The 22,059-nt window shown below is 39.9% G+C and overlaps 1 protein-coding gene across 1 annotated transcript in view; it reads left to right on the top strand.

Annotated features, from left to right (window-relative positions):
- Positions 1-22,059, top strand: part of DNAJC3 (DnaJ heat shock protein family (Hsp40) member C3) — a 960,700-nt gene that overhangs the window by 288,279 nt on the left and 650,362 nt on the right. Inside the window, exon 3 of the mRNA XM_044072989.1 lies at positions 5,124-5,248. Coding sequence (XP_043928924.1) covers positions 5,124-5,248 — 125 coding nt within the window. The remainder of the gene's footprint in view (positions 1-5,123; positions 5,249-22,059) is intronic.

The raw sequence follows: 22,059 nt of genomic DNA, 5'->3' as shown, positions 1-22,059 counted from the left end.
TATTAAAAATTGCAACAATTAAGTCACCTTAGTAGCATTTTAATGTTCTGGAAATACCTATTCCCCAAAAAAAAAAAATCTTTTCTACTCTGTTAAAGTATTCATTTTCAAGTTACCTACTTAAATAACTTAATGGGCCAAAGGTATCTGGAGCCTATCCTGTCTTGCACTTTGTGGGCATAAGGAAGCTAAATATCTGCCAGACTGGATGCCAGCCCATTGTAAAATGGAGTCATTAAGTCATTGCATGTATGTCTGTGACAATTTGGAAGGATGCCAGTTGATCTACAAAAATGACTTTGGGATGTGGAAAGAAACTATAGCACACAGAAACTTTGTTTTAATTAAAAAATATAATTTTGTTCTGAAAGTCACATAATATTGCTAATTTTGCCAGACAACCATTAATGTACTTTTCAGTATGGACAAGTAACATTTTCCTTAATTTTCACAAGAAATGTTATTCAATCTCAAACATTATCTTGATGAGCACTTACTTTCTTCTTGAGTAAGTGCCCAAATTTCTTTTACTTCTGGATTGTTTTTTAACTGAAGATAAAGCCCTTGGACCTGTAGGTCATATTCATTGCCAGTCCATTAAGTTACACCTCTGAAATCTGTGGCAAAAGTAAAAAAAAAAAAAAAAAAAAGATTTGCTCTAGGTCTGCATAACGCACATTACTGTATAAAATAAATAAGTACATGGACCCAGGAGCTCTAATCACAGTTTGCTGCTCAGGTACAACAACCATACTTATGTGAACATGTAGAAACACAATGCACATTTACATTTTAAGTACCTATTTAACGATGCTGCTGCAATGGGATTATACTTTCTAGATGTTAGCGACTGTAAAGCCCTATTTTTTATGTTGTACATTTATTCTTAGTTACATATTTATAAAAGAGGTCTGTAGTTAAACAGCAAACTGCAAACAAGAGCCTGTGAAACAAAGTCAACCACTCATGTTTGATTTTAAAATATGTTTGAAAAAAAAGTTTTTTTTAAAGGGACAGGGCCCATTGAAGCTGTGCATTTCTAAATTTGCTAATTTCAAGAAATTGTAACTTCGGAGTTGAGTAGAAACTTCCTTATCCCCACAACTGTGTGATCTCTGTTGTTTCAGTGCATATCTTCCAAGTGAAGTGAGAGTCTGTTACTTGCATTGCTGGCAGAAAGGGATAAAGCCCTGACTACACCCCAGGCAACCCAAGTTACACTAGCATGTCAGGAGCTTGATGGCAGAGACAGGAAGGATGCATATGCCGATTCCTGGATAAGGGGGGGTTGACAGTGTTCCCTTTCAAGAAGTTGTGATGACAGGGCCTCGGCTAATGAGTTTCATCGTGCAGGAAACCAGTCCCAGGAAGATGTGTGCCTGCCATCCAAGCCGGTTTTTGTAGCCCTTGTCAGTATATGTGAAGGACCATTCATATGTGAATTAGAGGGCAGAGGTGGCCCTTGCAGTAACAAAAGTGTGTTCATGTTACCACCTGGGTGCGATTGGACCATGAAAATGGAAGAGCACAGTCACCCTCATGTCTGCCAGGTTGACTGTTCCTCCTTGGATAGTTTATCTAATTGAGGAAAGACTTGATGATTGACTGATACTGGATCAAAAATGACTCCCTCCCTCAAAAAGGGAAGTCTATTAAAAATTACCAACTATCCTTGTTTCTACTGAAGCTGGCAAAATAATAGCGAAGTATCCCAGTAAAATATAACTCTGTGAACTGTATGGAACAATCATTTTAAGATGTTATTTCCTTTATCTGTGGCAAGGCTGTCCACCCAGCCATGTGAACATTGGCTGTAGATTGTCACTGCTGAAGTGACACCCTGACCCCATATGCAAAAATGGGGGGGGGGGGGATGTTGATGGATGGATTATAACCATTTACATTTTCAGGTAGCACTTCAGAGGTGTTATGAGTTAATTAAGATGGTACCATTGTTTTTGAAACAGAATCACTTTTTACATAATAAATTTAAGTTGGCATTGAAATCTTGTATCTTTCTGTGTGTTTTTTTTTTGTTTTGTTTTGGACAATGAACTCCTTTTTGTAGTCCCTTAACCTGGTGCATTGCTTTAAAGTACCTGAATATCCTAGCTAGCAAAACCCAAGACTCATCACAGCGTGGAGCATAGCCAAGAAGCTGCATGCATTTACCTGTCAATGTTTTCAGCATTCCTGAGGCAGCTACCTACCCACCTCAGTTTTACATTACTGATGTAGACATTTGAAAGCAGTGTATACATTTTGAAATATAGGCCAAGGCGTTTACTTTGCAGACACAAGGTGCAGGAATTTATTCTTGTATGGGGTAATTGGCTAGGCTTAAAATGGCCCACAAAGACAGTTAGCCTAGTACTAATCTATGAACCAAACTGAATTGGTTACAGTATGACTTGAGACTGAATAAACCAAGCAGCACTGAATGCTTTTATTTAAAAAGTACCTTTTGGTTTTAATTTTGCGAAAGGTGGAAGTGCTTTAGACTGTAGTAGATGGCAGTGGTTTACTGCACTGCTTCCAACCGTTATACTTAATCTGTAGCAGTGATCCCTTCAGCGGGCAAGGAAGCTTACTACCTTTGCGTGTGTGTGTGTGTGTGTGTGTGTGTGTGTGTGTGTGTGTGTGTGTGTGTGTGTGTGTGTGTGTGTGTGTGTGTGTCTGTCTTCAGATTACTGTTGTGAAGTCCCTCACTTCCAGTCCTTCTCAGTCATGACATATTTGAGTGTTTTGTTTTAGTAATTAATGCACAGATAGTTACATAAATGAAAAAGGACTGTTACTAATGCACCATTTTTCTGCTGTTGTGAGTGGGCGGGGTATGAGAGTACACAGGAAAACATGATAGAATCTGGATGTGGGTCATACATTCAGGCTTTTCCTGTTGCCCATCATGGGTTCCTACTAGATGACCGATGACGCATTCTTTCGAATGCGTCTTGGTCGAACTTGAAAAGGCAAAATGACGGCATATAAGCAAATTCTTTCCCTGTCTTGGCCGTGTCCTTACTTTGCAGTTTTCGTCACTGTAGTGCAATCTCGGAGTTGGTATATTTCATTTGGGGGGTGTGGGGTGCTAAGCCCTCCCATTTTATGTTTTAAGTGTTTTATTTTATTTTTTTAAATAAATCGCTGTTCTGAGTGTTCGAGTTTGTAAGCTTTCGTTGACATGGTGTTGATAAATCATCGTTCACTTTTCTAAGCGTTCGATGATTTAATATAGACCCCCATCATAATAATAATGTCCTTGTGTTGGGGAATGCAACACTATTCTTTATACCAGAGGAAGTTAGAAATGTACTTTTAGATTCTAAGAAGAAAACATACAGTGGATATAAAAAGAGTACACACCCCTTTTAAAGTACCAGGTTTTTGTGATATAAAAAAATGAGACCACAATAAATCACTTCAAAACTTTTCCCACCTTTAATGTGACCTATAACCTGTACAATTCAATTGAAAAACAAATTTGTTAGGGGAAAAATATAAAAAACATACGATAAGCTAGTTGCATAAGTGTGCACACCCTTAAACTAATACTTTGTTGAAGCACCTTTTGATTTAATTACAACATTCAGTCTTCTTGGGTAGGAGTCTATCAGCATGGCACATCTTGACTTGGCAATATTTGCCCACTCTTCCTTGCAGAAGCACTCAAAATCTGTCAGATTGCAAGGGCATCTCTTGTGCACAGCCTTCTTCAGGTCACCCCACAGATTTTCTATTGGATTTAGGTCTGAGCTCTGGCTGGGCCATTCCAAAACTTTAATTTTCTTCTGGTGAAGCCATTCCTTTGTTGATTTGGATGTATGCTTGGAGTCATTGTTGTGTTGAAAGGTGAAATTCTTCTTCCGCTTCCTAGCAGATGCCTGAAGGTTTTGGGTCAAAAGTGACTGGTATTTGGAACTGTTCAAAATTCAGTCCACCTTGACTAAAGCCTCAGTTTCAGCTGAAGAAAAGCAACCCCAAAGCATGATATTGCCACCACCATTCTTCACCGTAGGGATGGTGTTCTTTTGGAGTTGCGAAGTGCTTTTTTGCACCAAATGTACCTTTTTGAATTGTGGCCAAAAAGTTCAACATTGGTCTCATCAGACCATAACACATTTTCCCACATGCTTTTGGGAGACTTGTATTGTTTTGCAAATTTTAGCTGGGCCTGGATATTTTTCTGTGTAAGAAAAGGCTTCCGTCTTGCAACCCTACCCCATAGCCCAGACATATGAAGAATATGGTAGATTGTTTTCACATGTAGTACACAACCAGTACTTGCCAGAAATTCCTGCAGCTCCTTCAGTGTTGCTGTAGGTCTCTTGGCAGCCTCCCTGACCAGTTCTCGTCTTGTCTTTTCATCAATTTTGGAGAGATGTCCAGCTCTTTGCAACGTCACTGTTGTCCCATATTTTCTTCACTTTTTGATGACTGTCTTCACTGTGTTCCATGGTATATCCAATGCTATGGAAATTTTTTTGTACCCTTCTCCTGACTGATACCTTTCAACAATGAGATCCCTTTGATACTTTGCAAGCTCTCTGCGAACCATGACTTTTGCTGTAGCAGGCAACTGAGTAAATGCCAGGAAATTCTACTAGGACAGCTGAATTTTATTTAAGGTTAATCAGTCTCTTTAATTCATGGAAGGTGTGTACCCAAGAAGACCGAATGCTGTTATTAAATCAAAAGGTGCTTCAACAAAGTATTAGTTTAAGGGTGTGCACATTTATCCAACCAATTTATTGTACATTTTTTATTTTTTATATTTTTCCCCTATCAGATTTGTTTATTTTTCAATTGAATTGTACAGGTTATAAGTCACATTGAAGGTGGGAAAAGTTTTGAAATTATTTATTGTGGTCTCATTTTTTTTATATCACAGAAACCAGGAATTTTAACAGGCGTGTATACATGTTTTATATCCACTGTATATGATTATACTGTGTCTAGATATCTGATAAAAAGTTGATTCAGTCTTCTGAAAAACCTTGTACTCTGTTTTCATTCTTTGTTTTAAACTACATTGTACATCTTTCCAAGTCAGGATAGCTGCAAAGATTATGAACAACTAGTAGAGTCAGTTGTTAACACATATTTTTCTTTTGTTTCTGTAGATGGAGACCCAGATAATTATCTTGCTTATTACAGAAGAGCAACAGTTTTTCTTGCTATGGGAAAATCTAAAGCTGCTCTCCCAGACCTGAGTAAAGTGATTGAATTAAAGCCAGACTTCATATCAGTAAGTGACTTTTACGCGAAGTCCCTGAAAGGATTGTGTGCCAGTAATACATGTATCTTTCTCCTGAATAATTGTCCATCAAGTTGAATATTTTGAAATTGGTGACACGTGCAGTTGTAGTCTGTCTGATGCAGTTTTTCAAAGGGGCATTGCGTCTCTCTATTTCATTACACCTTTCATTTGTGGTATTTAACATCATACTGAACAGGAAAATAAATCAAGTCATATTTCAAGTACAGTTGTTTCAGATTCTTTTGCCAATGCATATTTCAGATGCTAATTTTTCTGTGTAGCTTCCATCTGTTTCAATATATCGTGATATTTTGTTCTCCTATAGAAGTATTTAATTTGAGTATCACTTTGGCTAACTTGAAATTATTTTGGCTAACTTGAAATTATTTACTTATCATAGTATTTCAGTTTCTGTCAGTAATTGGTCTCTTGAGGAAGGTCAGCCCTCAGCACTCAGGCTTTAGCCAGGAAGTACGGGTAGTACAGTGTTCAAATAGTGTCCTAGACAGGGTAGTGGACCCAACCCGTCCCCTCAGCTATTCCATCATCTGCTTTCTCTCCCCAGTTACCATGAGTACTGTTCAAACTTGTCATTGTGGATACCATTTTCCAGTGATTACAGAGATCTGGAATTCATTTAAAACTTTTATTTCAAATTGTATAGCACAAAAATGATGTCTGTTTGCTAAACAAAACAGTCTCACATTGAAAACTGACTTAGCATGAGCAACAGTAAACTCCTCTTCTCTTACACTGAAACTCAGGTTTGATGAAAATGCATGATGGTGGATTAAATGTACCTTGGGTCCTGGGCTGTTTTCAAACCATGGGCCCCCACACACCCATATTTAGGACCGTGCATAAATTCATGCGTTCTTTGATTCACCTTCCTAATTGTTTTAAATTACATTTCATATTAAATAGAGCAACATTTCTTAGTGTGTTTTAAATTTGTAGTTATGATTTTTTTTCCAGTGAGCTCTGAAACAAAATGTATAAACTAATATTAATAAAAGTACCCATTTTTTAGAATATTTCTACCATAGAAGGCCACTTGAACTGCTGCCATTATAATCCACTAATATCAGTACTCAACGGTTATGGCCACTTCATTGATTGTGTACACATCACATGTCTTACTGTGGCCATTTTTATCATCAAGTATTCCAATTTGCTTTACACAAATGCATATTAGCCTTGCAAAGACTTTTACTTTACCAACTCAGCAGGTTGGTCATTTTTATCCATAGACACCCCCAAGCCCAGCAATTATAATTACATTTTTGACTGCACCCTTCTCACGTCTGTGTCTGAAAGTAATAATAATAATCACCATCATGCTCAAAGTCATATATTTCAAATTTGTTTCACAGAAACACACAGTAGCCAGAGTATTCCAACTTAATTCTCACATGCATGCAAAGCCAAATGAAAGCCTTTTTTAAAAAATGAACAGATAAGAGCATAAGATTCTTCCATCCAGAGAGCCCTCCACCCCCACAAATGTACTTTGATAGATTTAGATGAGCTACAAGATCATTAGCATCATACCTTAAGCTCCAGCCATGTGTAGCATAGTTTAAATATAAATGTATTCATGGCAGCATAAGAAATATTAACCATTTGTTGACATATACTAAGTCAATATATACAATCTCTGCAGAAGTAAAAGTCATATGTATAATTCTACATTAAAGAGAACTATTACTAATGTAGAGGTTGCTGCTGGCAAACAACTTTGCATTTTAGTATTTCATCTACAAATACAGCATCTGCTGAACTTGAAGAATAAGTTGCATATGTTCTGCTTGTAATATTGCTATAACATTTCCTGAGCTAGATCAGCTGTGGGATAGAAAATGTCTAGTAAACAAGAAGGCTGGGTTCATAGTTACTAGACATGCAGTACTGGAGACCGTTAAGGAGGATAACCCAATTTCCCAATTGCACCATACCATTGTCTGGTTAAGCGATTGCTTAGTGTCACACAGTATGCAAGTGAATGTGAAAAGCTTCAAACCCTGCACTCGTGTCACAAGATGTAGCTTATTAAGAAGTTGAAGCTTTAGTCCTGTACCAACTGCCAGTAACAGTTAAACTAAATGCAAGAAATCCTTTATAAATCCGATCTTTGTAGAGAAGACTGTATAAAAGTAATATGCAAAAATGACTACATGATGGATTCTAAAGATCAGAGAGTTTTGATCCTCACTCCAAGTAATACAGGCTGTATGGCCTGATAAACCCCTTTACAGTTGCTGGAACCTGTAAATCAAGTACTTCAAAAATGTACTACTAAAGTACAAAATGTTTAGACTATACTACATAATCTAGGCCTGTTAATGAATTAATTCATTTTTAGTGCAAGGAATAAAGCAAAACAATTAAAGACAGTGTAAATGCTGCAGCAGCTTTTGCTCAACAGCCCACAAGTAATATAAAAATATGAAATATTACCGCATAAAACTTGACTTTTTGGGGGGGGGGTTACATGCTTGCCAGACACCACCTTCTCATTTTTGTTCTCTCTGTGTTGTCTCTGTCAAGAATAGCTATTCCCTTTGGCATTACTTAGTAATAGGTCTGACCTACTTGAATGGTTAATAATGCTGTATTGCTGCAGCATACACCTACAGAACCAAATTGTAGACAAGTAGGGCTCTAAGCAAAGTAGTGAATCAGGTCCCTGTCAGCCTTAGCAATACTATTACTTGGCTGTCTCTTCCCAGTTACCATAAACACTGTTCAAACCTGTCAGTATACATACTGTTTTCTTCTTTAAATGAAATCCACCTTTCTGTGATAATTAAGTAAAGTCTTTATTTCAAGATTTTACAGAAAAAGCACTAACAACAATTTTCTAAACAAAACAAAACACTCTGACACTGAAAACCGGGATTCATACCATTTTGCCAAGCATTTTGAATGTAAGTGACACCACACCAACATCCAGACTGTTAGAAATTAAAAAACAAAAAACATCAAAAGATACTGTTTTTCAGAGAGCAGGGTCCCCCTGTACTACCTACATGGAGGGCTGCACCTTCCACATCCCATGCTAATTGTATATACTAACTCCCAAAATCACACTACAGTGGGGAAAAGGCCAATTCCTCCACCCCCCACGCAGTCTCCCAAAGTTGTTTTCCTTTTCATCACCACACTGCAGCATTTTCAGTTTTGAAGTTTTGGATACTGGTGTTGTGTTACTTGACATTCAAAACCATATTCCAAAATAACTGTGGCACAAGTGTACTGGTAAAACTTCAAAAACAAGCACAGCAACAGGAAGAGGAGAAACAACCACAGAACAAGTTGACTTTTTCTGCAGCTGTTTCTCCTTATCCTGTTGCTGTGTTTTGTTTCTGGCATTCATAGCATTTGAGTAAATAACACTGATATGAAAACAGACATAGTATGAGAGCTTCTCTAACCTTGAAAGCCACGTTTAGTGAAAATGCATCTGGCAACCCATTAATTTACAAGATACATGCTGGAATTCATAATGAAATAGCATATGTGAAGTACTAATTACTAGTTAATTAATTCTATGTGAAAGGTGCAGGAATTCAGAAGACAAATGTGTAATGCATTTTCTAACTGCCAGGGACATCCTTTTGGACACAGGTCTGTCCCTTTTCAGGAGCAGCCTACGAACAACAGGTTTTGCAGCAGCATGTAATCTGTCATCCAGAAAAACTAGGAAATTCTATTGACTAACACTGACTGTAAACCTCAATGATTTACCAACGGTGGAGAGTTAATGGAGGTTTGGCAGTTGGTGTGTGGAACTAAGCCTGTTGCCACTGACAGTTAAGGTACAGCATTTGACTGAATATAATTAGACAGTGCCCTTATCTGGGACATTTTACATGCGCACACAGGTCTACTTAACTTACCCGAATAGTCACATCACCGACTTTCACTTTGCCAAGACGAAAGGACCGACAAACCAGAAGACAACATCTGGAGCACTGACTTTCCACTCGAGGTAAGTAACCGCTTGGCCATCCTGTTGAACTTTGGCCCTTACCCCCGTGGTAGTGCGATCTCGGGATTGGTATATTTAGTTAGTGGGGGGTGTGGTGGGCGAACCCCCCACATGGGTGTGTTTACTTTTGTTTGTTTTTTTTTTTTTTTTTTTTTTTGGGATGGCCAAGTCAAAAGTCGATGTTCTAGATGTTAGTCTTCAGGTTTGTCAGTCCTTTCATCTCAGCAAAGTGAAAGTCATTGATGTGGCCATTCGGGTAAGTGAAGTAGATACACACACACACACACACACACACACACACACACACACTGACACACAGACACACACACACCATTGCTACAGACAGATACTGCCTGAGAGTGTTCATGCAAAAAAGCAGAAATCAAATCCTGGATATTTTCATCTCATTTGCTTGTATACATATAGCTCCAGTGTCTGTCATTGACTCAAAAAAAAAAAAAAAAGCCTATGCATCATTGCTGTAGATATATGTACGGTGTATATGTGTGTATGTATGTATATATATATATATATATATATATATATATATATATATATATCTCCTTCCGCAACCCCTTTTCCCATTTTTATACCTGGGTTAAGGGTGTCACTTCAACAGTGACAATTTTCTCAAGCCAAGGTTTACACCACCGGGTGGCTGGCCCTGCAGCGGTAGTTCATCCATACTACTCACTCATGAACACACTCCCTTTTAGGGCCAATTTAGAGTGTCCAATCCACCTGATGCATGTCTTTGGAGTGTAGAAGGAAACCCACGCTACTGCAGGGAGGACATGGAGACTCCGCACAGAAGGCACCCTAGCCAAGACTTGAACCAGAGAACCTCTTGCTGTGAGTTGACAACTCTAACTGCTGCACCACACACACACCACCACCACCACCAGGTAACAATATCTCTGCATTAGAAGACATATTTTCCTAGGTACTAGCCAACATTCCACATGAAACCTTTATCCTTGGTGACATCATCATTGACTGGAAGTTAGTCAAGTCCAAGTCTCCAACCATCAGTATTAGTCTCTATGGCTTTACTCGTATCTTTCAAACTCTTATTTGGCACAACTCCAGTGACATGGAACTATACTAGATTGTATATTTGCATCACACACAGACACACATTATCTTCTCTACTGGCACTCCAACGAATACCTTAAGTGATCATGTCTCATGGTTTGCTACGAGACTTCTAATTTACTCCCCCAGCAACTTCAGTTTATCCTTGTATGCAATCTGTCAAATTTTACTAGTAAAGATTCTCTTCCAGAATTAAGCTGCATAACTGAACTAATGAAAAATACTACCATTAGATGAAGTCACTTAAGATTTTTTTTTCTTAAAACTGCTAAATGAACTCGCTCTACCAAGAAGGAGGAATCAAACAAAATCCAAACAACCCATGAAGGTTAGAGATAAAACCTGGAAAAAACGCACACTCTTAACTCAAGAAAACTTCTAAAATTTCAGGAAAATTAGAAATGCTACCAAAACTAGTATCAGGCTCAACAAAAAGCACTATTACTGCAGTCTACAGAAAACACACCAAAATAACACACCAAATTTTTAGGTAACTGGTTGCAACCCACTAATACCCGGACAACACTAACAACCTGCTCCCTCACTTCAGCACCCCTCTGTAGACAAAGCATACTAATTAAATTGCCACTTTATCTAACAGTAACCTCACTTATTGCACATAATTAAAGCCACAGTTCATGCATTCCCCAACAATCTAACTCCCATAAAACCCATTTCTTCAAACCTGTTTCCAGTGCTACAACATCTGCACACTGAAAACCACTACTCTAGCCACAGATGGTCTGCAATCAGAATACCTGGAAATAGTTGCAGATGCAATAGCATATCCATTATCAATACTAATAAATGGATTCAAGTGTGTCATGTACAGTCAGTCTGGAAAAAAAGCATACATAATACAATTTACATACGGGAGGATCCTCGACAGACTACTGTAATTTCAGGCCTATTGCTATACTGCCCCAGTATCCAAAATTTTGGTTAAGTGTGTACACACTCGACTACATAACTGTCTTCTGTCAAAGAATCTACTCTCCATATTGCAACACTGTTTCTGACCCTGTCATAGTACCACTTCAGCCCTAATGCATTTCACTGACACTGTCAGTAAATACAGAAACAAAGGCAAACTGGTCTCTTCCCTGTTTCTAGACATATCAAAAACATTCAATACTGTTAGTTACTATAAACTACTACTTAAACTGTCCTCCTTTAGTCTTTTTGACAGTTCTCTCTCCTGGTTTCACAGCTGCTTAACAAATCAACACCAAGCAGTTAAATGGCAAAATACTCCTTTCCACCAAACAGTTTAGGTTAGGTGTATCTCAGGAGTCCACACTTGGCCCGCTCTTACTTAATATCTTTATATAAATGATCTGCACACAACCACCAAATATGCCACCCTCACACAGTAGCAGATGATTCAACACTAATCTTCTCTGCCTGTAATCTGAATGAACTACAAAAGCTGACACAAGACAACTTTTCATCCATAGAAGCCTGTATGGATAACTTGCAACAAAGGGATTCTGTCTAGATGTAGGGAAGTCAATGCACCCCTTTACTCAGCCCTCATTTGGCCAGTCATTGAATATAATCCCCCTTTGGCATGTATGTATCCAGACATGTGCAACAACTGGAATTCCAATAGAGGTACCTATCTAAATGGATAGAAGGCTTAAGCAACATGTCTTACATTGACCGAATCCAAACCTTGTCACTATACTGTGTATTCTACATACTGCTAAGAGGTGACTTGTGTCTGGCATAAAAGGTTTTATCTGACCCCAGTACTGATGGATTTACTAAACATCAGCAGGTTACTTGGCATCAGACATACTCAGTCTAGGATGTAAACCTATTCTAGAACTTCACCATAACGTTTTGAAGGGACAGGTATATCTGACAGAGGATACCACTGTTCTGGAACAGACTCCCCAGCCACATAAAACAAAGTTCACCCCTGTCATTATTCAAGTGCAACTTGGATCTATGGATTGAAAACAGAAAAGTTACCCCAAGACTGCTCCCAGTACTACTAATGGACAGAGGAAGCTCCTAAATGCTTTACCCCATGCATGTGTCCACTCAAATTATCTATGTTATGATCTCAGTTGTTCTTCTTAGGGGTAATATATATTTAATTAACGGCCATAGGACAATCTCTAACCAAATTTGATAGGTTAATTCTGGTCCAAAAAGGGAGCTTGACCTAACATGGCCCTCTAGGACAACTGGCCTAGTACTTGGCTATGAACTTATGAACCCATGATTTCCATTTTCTAGTAATTACTTTTTTGGTAGCCACCAGAATTAAAATCAGCAAGGTCTTACGACCTTACTACATCTAGGCAATTCATATCCTATATCCCAGCTCAAAAAAATCATTTCTTCCATTACACCCGTTCGCTCACCCAATATTTCTGACAGAGTACTTTGAAGGGAATTTTTGAAGTCTGACAAATCATTACTCTCCCAAAACATGTGCTCCCACTTATCTGTTTCTTTGCCATTACACCTTCAACATTTGGCATCTACCAGAGGAAATATTCTTTGGAACCTGCTTGGGGTACAAAAATAATTATGCAAACACTTCCAAGCAAAAATCCTAAGTCTCCAAGACTGTGTCTACTTTAGCCATACATATGTCCTCCACTGTTTTCTTGTGAGTTATTTATCGAATCTCTCTTCCCAATTTTTTCTAACCTCTGGCTGATTCCTGTAGTTATTTTGCAATATTTTATATGCCATGCTAATTATCCCTTCTTCAACAGCATTTCCTGTTCTAGATTCAGCTAAAAACTATACCAGAGCAGGGCTTTCCTTGGGATTCCCATATCCCTTTCTCTTTGCCTGTACTCTGAGAACAGTCCTTGATAGGGAAGGCACTCCTTAGCCTGCGGTCCAAATGTCTTTTTGGCCTCTTTCCATTATGTTACCTTTGCCTGTCTAGTTATTTGCTGCCAATAGCTTCGTTCTTCTGTCAACTTTCTTCAGTAAAATTCTAGCCTCCTTTTGCCTATTCTGTCTACTCTTAATTACAGTCATCCCTATTGGCAAAATCTCCTTTCTCCAGTCTCGTGTTGGCTTAGTTTTTAGAAGTTTCTACTGTCTGTTACTTTATGAATATAACATTCTATATGGCTGTTATTCTCCTGAAGGATCTGCATCCAAAATTCCACTCTCGTTTTTTCGTGAATTTCCCCTGTTTTGTCATCATCCCTTTCCACGTTGAATTACAGCTTTCTGCTTGTGTTGTATATGTGAACCTTAATTGGATAGCTCTAAAATATCCCCTCATGTCAGGTAATCCTAAACCCCATTTTTCTGTTGGAAAGATCAACTTATCCTACTTGACCTATGCACTCTTCCACTGTCCACAACTTCTTATCTGATTGATAATAATATGCCTGACTTGTATATAAAACTAAAGGGAATGAAAATGTTTTCACTGCTTCTTATCTCGCTATTCATATCCATAAATAAGAGTTTTCAGTTTCTCATTTTATCATTTTTTGTTTAGTCTTTACCTCATATCCTTAGCTGCTATAATGAAATCCTGTTTTAGCCATACTCCAAAAGACTTCATTTTATCATCATCAATCCCCTTTTTCCCATTTTCTATATGTGGTCAGGGTGTTGTGTTAAATGTCGCCATCTCTCTCAATTCAATGCCACACCTCTGCCTTCTTCACTCATTACTGACTTTTGCAGATCTTCTAGCACAGTCCATCCACCTCTTTGATGGACACCTTTGTTTCCTCTCCCCCCTCTTCCTGTCTGTTTCAAATCATCTTCACCAGATTGTCTTCTACTTTTCTGCACGTGTGCCTGAACCACTGTAATCTGTTCTCTTTGATCTTTTTTGCAATTGGAGCTACTTTGGCTTTTGCTCTTTTGTCCTCATTTCTTCATCTGTCCCACAGTGTACATCCTACCACCCTTCTCAGACACTTCATTTCTATCACCTTTAGCTTTCTGAACTGCTCTGCCTTTTCCACCCAGATATCCGTACCTTACATTAGTACTGGTTGCAGCCCCTTTGATTCTAGCTTTGACTTTGTCATTCAGACTTCCCTTCTCCTCAACAACTCCTACCAGATACTTGAAGCTGTTAACCTGTTCCACTGTCTTCCCTTCTATCTGAATTCTCAGCTTCTTCTGATTTCCCCATTTTGCTGCCATTACCACTCTCTTATATGTACTTGGTTTCATCCCATGTACCTTCAGATTTTCTTCGTGTTTCACTGTTGCAGTCATTACATTTGGGTCATCTGCTTGCAGGTAGCCCTCAGTCGGCCTGATTAACAAAGTCTTGGGTCTTGTGTCGGTTGCTGTCCCTTCTTCCATGACGTCAGTTCGTCAGGGGTATAAAACATGCAGCCGACACCATTACATCAGTCTTTCTTGCTGTGCGGTGCCCGAAGCAGAAACAGTTCACAAGTGCCTGTCGGCCGACTCCTGAAATTTTCATTTTTGAGTTTCAGAACCGAAGTCTTCAACTAAAGCTAAGTACCCTGTTGGGGAAACCTTTTCTTGCTTCTTACCGATGTCAATAAAAGTTAATAATTGTATTACTTGTGGGAAGCAAATACCTCATTAGGATTTTCATTCGTACTATATTCCTTGCCTAGGCCCTGACCACGACGTACCTTGCTTTCGGTTTTATGCTTTATTTAATCAGCGCACTATCCGTCGTAGTTATATTTTCGCCTCTAAATATTTTGGTTCTCGGTTTAATTATCCAGAAATGTCGTCTGTTAGCCATCCGACTACTGGGACTCTGAAAAAAATGCAAAGATAAAGACAGAGACAGGCCACCGAGGTACAAAACTGCCGACAACGCTTCTCCTAAGCCAGTCGACAGTTCACCGGTACTCAGTGAGGCGCTTTCGCAGCCCCTGATACCCGCTTCTTCTGATTCACAGGCCTCTACTGAGACCCATTCATAGTCCGGTATGCCGCGAGATGCTTCAGCTATGGAACCCGCAGATGTCTCTACCTTGGATGGGTCCAGAGCTGCTGTGCAGGCACCGGCTTCTAAGGGTGTATTCAGGCCTACGGACTTGCATATTAAACCGACGCTTTCTTCTTTACTTAGGCCTAAATCTCAATCCATGCCTAAAAAAAACAATGCCCAGGTCACATGCTCGGGCCTCTATGCCTAAAAAACAAATGATAAGAATGGCTGAAGATCTAATAACTCTAATCAGGGGTAGCCAACCCCCACCCCCCTCTAAGAGGCCTAGGACTGAAGTTGATTATGAATCGTCTGATCAGGATTCTGTTTTTTCTGATTCTTCTGATGATCTGGATTTGCCCTTATCTACTTATGAAGATTCTGATGCAGAGGATTTCATTCCCTCTGCTTCCCCTCCTGAGGATTTTTCTTTTGGGGAAACCGTACATATTCTAAGGGAGCATTTCCACTGGGGAAAGCCAGGATTTTTCTGATTCAAAAAAGAGGCTTAGGGATTTCCTTCTCTTACCTCAGCATAGGCCTTTAGCTATTCCTTCTGTACTAGACATGGTTGACGCTTTTTCAGTATCTAGTTTGGCCCCTGATTCCCTGCCTCCTGCTTCCAGAAAACCTGACAGATACTAGAGGGTCCCTGTCTCACACAAGTTCCTTTTTAAAAATCCTATTGCAGATCCAGAGACTATTTCACAGGGGCCCAAGGGCATTAAGGCATCTACTGCTGAAAATCCTATCCCTTCTGATAGAAACTCCAGGGCGCTGGATAGATGGGGTAAGAAGGTTTACACTTCTGCAAACTTGGCCATTAGGGCTTTAAACTGCCAGTTTCATATGTTAAAGTATTAGCAACATGTTATTGGACTGCTTAAACAGAAAATGACGTTGATTCCTGATTGTGTGGAAAATAAAGAATTACAGGATTTAATGCATTCTGCTGAACAAGTTGGAAAACATACTTTGCAATGTGGATTTGATTCATTAGAGGCCTCTTGCAGGGCTGCTGTTAACTGGGTCTGTGCTTAGAAGGCATGCTTGGCTTAAGGAGCAATCTTTGCCTGATCATGTTAAAGCTAAATTGTTGGATGCTCCTTTAAATCAGGACCGCCTGTTTGGCAACAAGGCTGAGGAAGTTTTTAAAAAGATGGAAGATAAAGCTAAATCTATACAAACTGTTAAAGATTTTTTACAAGTTCAGCCTCCTAGATTTAATAGGCACTGGCCCTCTAAGAATTGGTCCTTTCCAGCCCCATCCATGTCTTCTCAAGCCAAACCCAGATGCAGCAAAAACCCCAGGTTTCAGTCCCAGGGGAGACACAGAACTAAGCAGTGGGGGGTCTCCACTTCCAAATCTGGGAATAATAAGACTCCCCCCTATGGTAAATTGTCTCAATGACTTCCTTTTAAAATTTCCAAGCACTTATCAACTGACTGCCCTTTTGGGGGAAAGATTGCTCTTCATGCAAAGAAGTGGGAACTCATTACCCAGGACAAATGGGTTTTAAATATAGTGTCCCAGGGATACAGATTTCACTTCCACACGTTGCCAACACCAAGCAGGTGGCCGGACCTACCCCCAAATCAGTGGGCAGAGGCCCAAAAACAAGTACTTTCTCTCTTAAGCATGGGGGCTATTCAACTGGTACCAGAAGAGGAAAAGGGACAAGGTTTCTACTTGAGACTTTTCCTGGTACCCAGAAAAGACAATTCATGGCATCCTGTTCTTGACCTGTCTACTCTAAACACTTTTTTGGAGATTCCAAAATTCAAAATGCTGACTCTTCACCAATTACTTCCTATGCCTGGTTGGCAACACTAGATTTAAAAGAAGCATACCTGCACATCCCAATCATTGAATCTTGCAGAAGATACCTACACATCAAAGCAGGCTACACGCACTATCAGTTCTCTGCACTGCCCTTTGGCTTATCTACTGCACCCAGGGTATTCACAAAGTACCTAGCTCCAGTTATTGCATTTTGCAGGCAAAGAAATATTCATATATACCCATACCTGGACGATTGTCTAATTCAGGCAGAAAGCCAGGACATACTTTTGAATCATCTGGCCTTTGTAGAAAGAGTTCTAACTTGTCTGGAGTACACCATAAACAAAAAGAAGTCACACCTGGTACCCTGTCAACAAATTATATTCCTGGGAGCAAGCTTGAATACAACTTCCCAGATGGCTTACCTCACGCCAGAGAAACAAATTCATTTGACAACCTACTTCAAACAAGTGGCCACAAAAACCCTGCTATCTGCAAGACATACTGCAAGCCTTGGGGTTCGTGGCCTCCTGCATTCTTCTAATTCCATATGCAAGACTGCATATGAGGAAACTACAGTGGTATCTAAAAAGCCTTTGGTGTCAACATTCTCAAGACCTAGAAACAATGATTCTTATTATACCTTGCCTATGCCTAGAGTTCCTTTGGTGGGCAGAGGCCTGCCACCAAAACAAGGGACTACCTTTCACACCACCCCCTGCCACCCAAACCCTAACAACAGATGCATCAGACTATGCATGGGGGGGCTTACCTGGCAGGGAAGTGCATTCAGGGCAAATGGAACCCAAGTCAAATTCACTTGCATATCAATCAAAAAGAAATGTTAGCTGTACAAAATGCTCTGACAGCCTTCAAGGACCACATTCTTTCAGGACAACTAATGGTAAAGACGGACAACACCACTGTTATGTGATACATAAACAAGCAGCAGGGGTATGCATTTTTACCCCCCTCTGCAGACTAGCCATGGCATTGTGGAACACAGCCTTGAGCTACCAAGTGCACCTACGAGCTCACTTCCTGTCAGGAAAATTAAATACATTGGCAGACGGACTAAGCAGAAACCTCATGGACCCACACGAGTGGAAATTGGAACCAAGGATTTTCAACATGTTGACAAGCAAATGGGGGAGCCCATATATAGACCTGTTTGCCTCTCCCCAGAACTACCAGTTGGACAAATTTTGCATAAGGACTCCCCACAAACAAGCCTAGAAAGTGGATACTCTGTCCTTCAGCTGGAAAAACCTATCAGTCTATGCCTTCCCCCTCTGCCTCTGCTCTCCAAATTACTACTAAAAATCAAACAGGACAAATCAGGGATGATTTTGATTGCTCCAGACTGGCCACGCCAACACTGGTACCCCCTCCTGCGCAGTGTGTCACGGTTATCTCCATGGCACCTGCCTCAGACTCCTTCCCTGCTGTCTCAGCAGGAGAACCGGATTCTGCACCCTCAGCTTCTAACACTGAACCTTGCAGCCTGGCTAATTACTTAATCTCTCCTTTACCATCCCTTAGCAAACCTGTGATGGATATCATTTTAGAGGCAAGGAGGCCTAGTACTAGAAAATCTTATGCTGAAAAATGGAAAAGATTCTGTGCTTGGAACCAATCTCAAGGGATGAGCACAGCAGCGCCCAATTTACCTCAGATTTTACAATACTTAACTGAGATGTTTCACAAGGGCCTGTCTTTTTCCTGTATTAAAATCCAAGCCTCAGCCATTTCAGCTCATTATAATACAGAACCTCCGCTCTTCTCTCATCCACTGCTCAAGCAGTTCCTCAGAGGGGCCAAAAATTTGAGACCACCCAGGAGAACTCCAACCCCAGCCCTGGGACCTTAACTTTGTCTTGGAGAAACTCACTCTACCTCCTTTTGAGCCAGCTGCTACTGCAGACTTAACATTTCTTTCTTGGAAAACATATTTTCTTTTAGCAATCACTTCCGCTAGAAGGGTATCTGAATTACAGGCCCTTATGGCAGTGGAGCCTTTCATGATCTTTCATGCGGACAGGGTGTCCCTCAGAACCAATCCATCCTTCATGCCCAAAGTGGTATCCTTTGTGGCTCTTAATCAGTCCATTCATTTGCCAACCTTCTTTCCCAATCCACAGAATAAAGGAGAATGGATACTGCATTCCCTAGATGTGCACAGACAACTTAGATTCTACTCGGACAGGACTAAACCTCAATTGAAATCTGAACAATGGCTGGTGGCATTTGCTGCAGGGGCAGAGGGGAAGGCTATTTCAAAGCAAACCATTTCTAAATGGATAGGCCATTGCATTCATTTCTGCTATAAGCACCATGGAAAATCTATCCTGCAGGGGATCAGACCTCACTCCATCAGGGCTGCATCTACCTCTACAGCCTTTCTTAGAGGTGTCCCTACCAGGGACATCCTAGAAGCTGCTACTTGGAGTTCTGTACATACTTCCACCAAGCATTATCATTTGCCAATTTTCTCTAAATCCAGAGCTGGCTTTGCCACTGCATTCTTGCAGGGCCTTATAGCTGGCCCTAATGCTATCTAAATTCCTCCTCCCAACCATAGCTTTGGAAATCTACACAAATGTAATGACTGCAATAGTGAAACACGAAGAACATAGTACAGTTGTGTACACTTACCATAAATGTAGATGTTAGAGTGTATTCACTGTTGGTCCTGGTTACCCTCCCTCCAGCCCCCTAACTTCTTTTGGCTATACCTCTACTTTCCTTTACTATGCTTAAAAGCCTTTTTGGTGTATTTGCTTTTTTGTTGGAGGTATATCTTTGTACTTTTATATTTAATTGCTTCCCATTAGGGGGGCACCTGACATCTGGGGCAAGAAAAACTGATGTAATGGTGTCGGCTGCATGTTTTATAACCCTGACGACCTGACGTCATGGAAGAAGGGACAGCAACTGATGCAGGACCCAAGACTTTGTTAATCAGGCCGACTGAGGGCTACCTGCAAGCAGATAACCCAAATGTAATGATTGCAACAGTGAATACACTCGAACATCTACATTTATGGTAAGTGTACACAACTGTACTTTTTGCATTCCATTCCCCTATCCTTTGCTGAGGTTCTTGCTCATAGTCTGCCGGTAATGTCACATCATGTGCATACAGCAACTTTGTTGCTCTGTCCACACTGACCTGTTTGGTAATGTAGTCCATCACCAGTATTAACATCACTGGGCTTAGAGCTGAATTGTGGTGCACACCCACTCCCACTGGGAACCCCTCTGTGAGACCAAAAACTGTCCGTACTAGAGTCATTGGTTCCTTATACAGACCTGCACTAATTCTACCAATGATTCTGGGACTTTAAACAATCACAGTGCTGCCCAAATCAGCTTTCTCGGGAACTTGTCATATGCGTTTAACAAGTCTAGGAATGCCCAGTTGGACTCCTTTTCCTCATCTCTAGCTTCTTCCCAACTATCCGTCTCACTGTGAACGTCTGGTCAGGTGTGCTGTCTCCTTATCTGAATCTGAACTGCTCATATCCCATCTTACTTTCATTTTATCATGTCCCCAAAAATATGGGTATTGCTGGACCCAGTTCATGTGTGGGTACATAAATCAAATGCTACAGCTATAAACTATCTTCATTAATTTTATATCCTGCAAAGACTTTAAACTATTTCATTCCACTGAGATGTTATTTTCTGTTTTAGCAGATATAGAATAATATTGTATGAAAATAATGCCAACTTTTCTTGATTACCACATCAATTATATCCTTATTTTCTTTGCCAGTGGCTCTAAATATAAAGTAAATAAGAAGAAGGAAAAAGGACACCGCTGCCTGGTTCCTCTGTTCAGACACAACTTATCATAGAGAAACCCTTATCTTTCATTTTTGCCTCCAGTCCCTCATATATACTCCTAATTGACCTTATTGTATCAGGGAATTGAAATGCTTCCATTGCCCTACTCTTAAACCTAGCTTACTCTGTTAAATGCGTTCACTGTTTAAAGACCCACTAACAACAGTGGTATTTTCTTGCACTCTGCTTCCCTCTGAGTCATCCATCCATCCTCAAACCCTTTTCCATTTTGCAAATGGGGTCGGGTTATCATTGTTCTGTTAATGTTTGCCTTCCCTACATAAAACCACATTGATCCATATCTGCCCATTTTGGCAGCACCTTTGCCATTCTTGCAGATGTTATAAACACTTTATAACCAGTGTTTCAAATTGAAATGGGCCTATATGAAGCAGGGTGTGATGACTCTTTATCATCTAGGTATTACAGCCACCACAGCTTTCCTTCAGGATGTTGGTGCTTTCCTCCTTTTAAAATACTGTTAAACAAAACCATTCATATATTTATCACTTTATTTCCTCCTAGCCTCCAAACTTCTACAGGAAAACCATTTATTCCTGGAGACTTCCCTGTAGATTGATTACATGTCACTGTTTTTAGCTTGTGTCCTCGTATCTTAACTGTTAATTCTTGAGCCTCATCTACCTCTAATGTTGGCATAATTAGGTCTTCCATAAATATTTCCATTTGTGCTGTTTCTTGATTTCAACATTTCTGTGCTTTATACAGATTTTCATAACATTTCTGAAATATCTCTAATACAGCTACAGGATATGTGGTTATTTTTCTTGCTATAGGCTCTCTCTAAGTTTGGCAACAACCCTTTCTCCTTTCTGTTGCCCACATCATTGTGCAAAAAAGTTTTTTTCTCTGGAGTTATCAAAAAAGCAGCTGCTTAATAATAATATTTCTAAACTCATGCATATTATCCAGATACTCCCTTATTTTCTCTTTAGCATTCTGCAATTGTACCGCTTCTTGTTCTTTGAGATTTTTCTTATTCTGCAGTCCTTTAACCTTTGCCAACCTCTATAGATAATTCCTGTTATTTCTTAACTGTCTTTCTTTTGTTTCTACCCTGTTTTAAACTCCACTTTCATTTTATCCCAGTCACTAGAAATAACTTCTGAAGAAATTTCTATCTTCCCTTATAACCCTTG

This window comes from Protopterus annectens, chromosome 5.part1 (genome assembly GCF_019279795.1).
Source record: "Protopterus annectens isolate FY-2018-M chromosome 5.part1, PAN1.0, whole genome shotgun sequence".
Taxonomy (NCBI): domain Eukaryota; kingdom Metazoa; phylum Chordata; order Ceratodontiformes; family Protopteridae; genus Protopterus; species Protopterus annectens.
The sequence above is the reverse complement of the archived record's forward strand: the minus strand, read 5'-3'. Positions and strand labels throughout refer to the sequence as shown.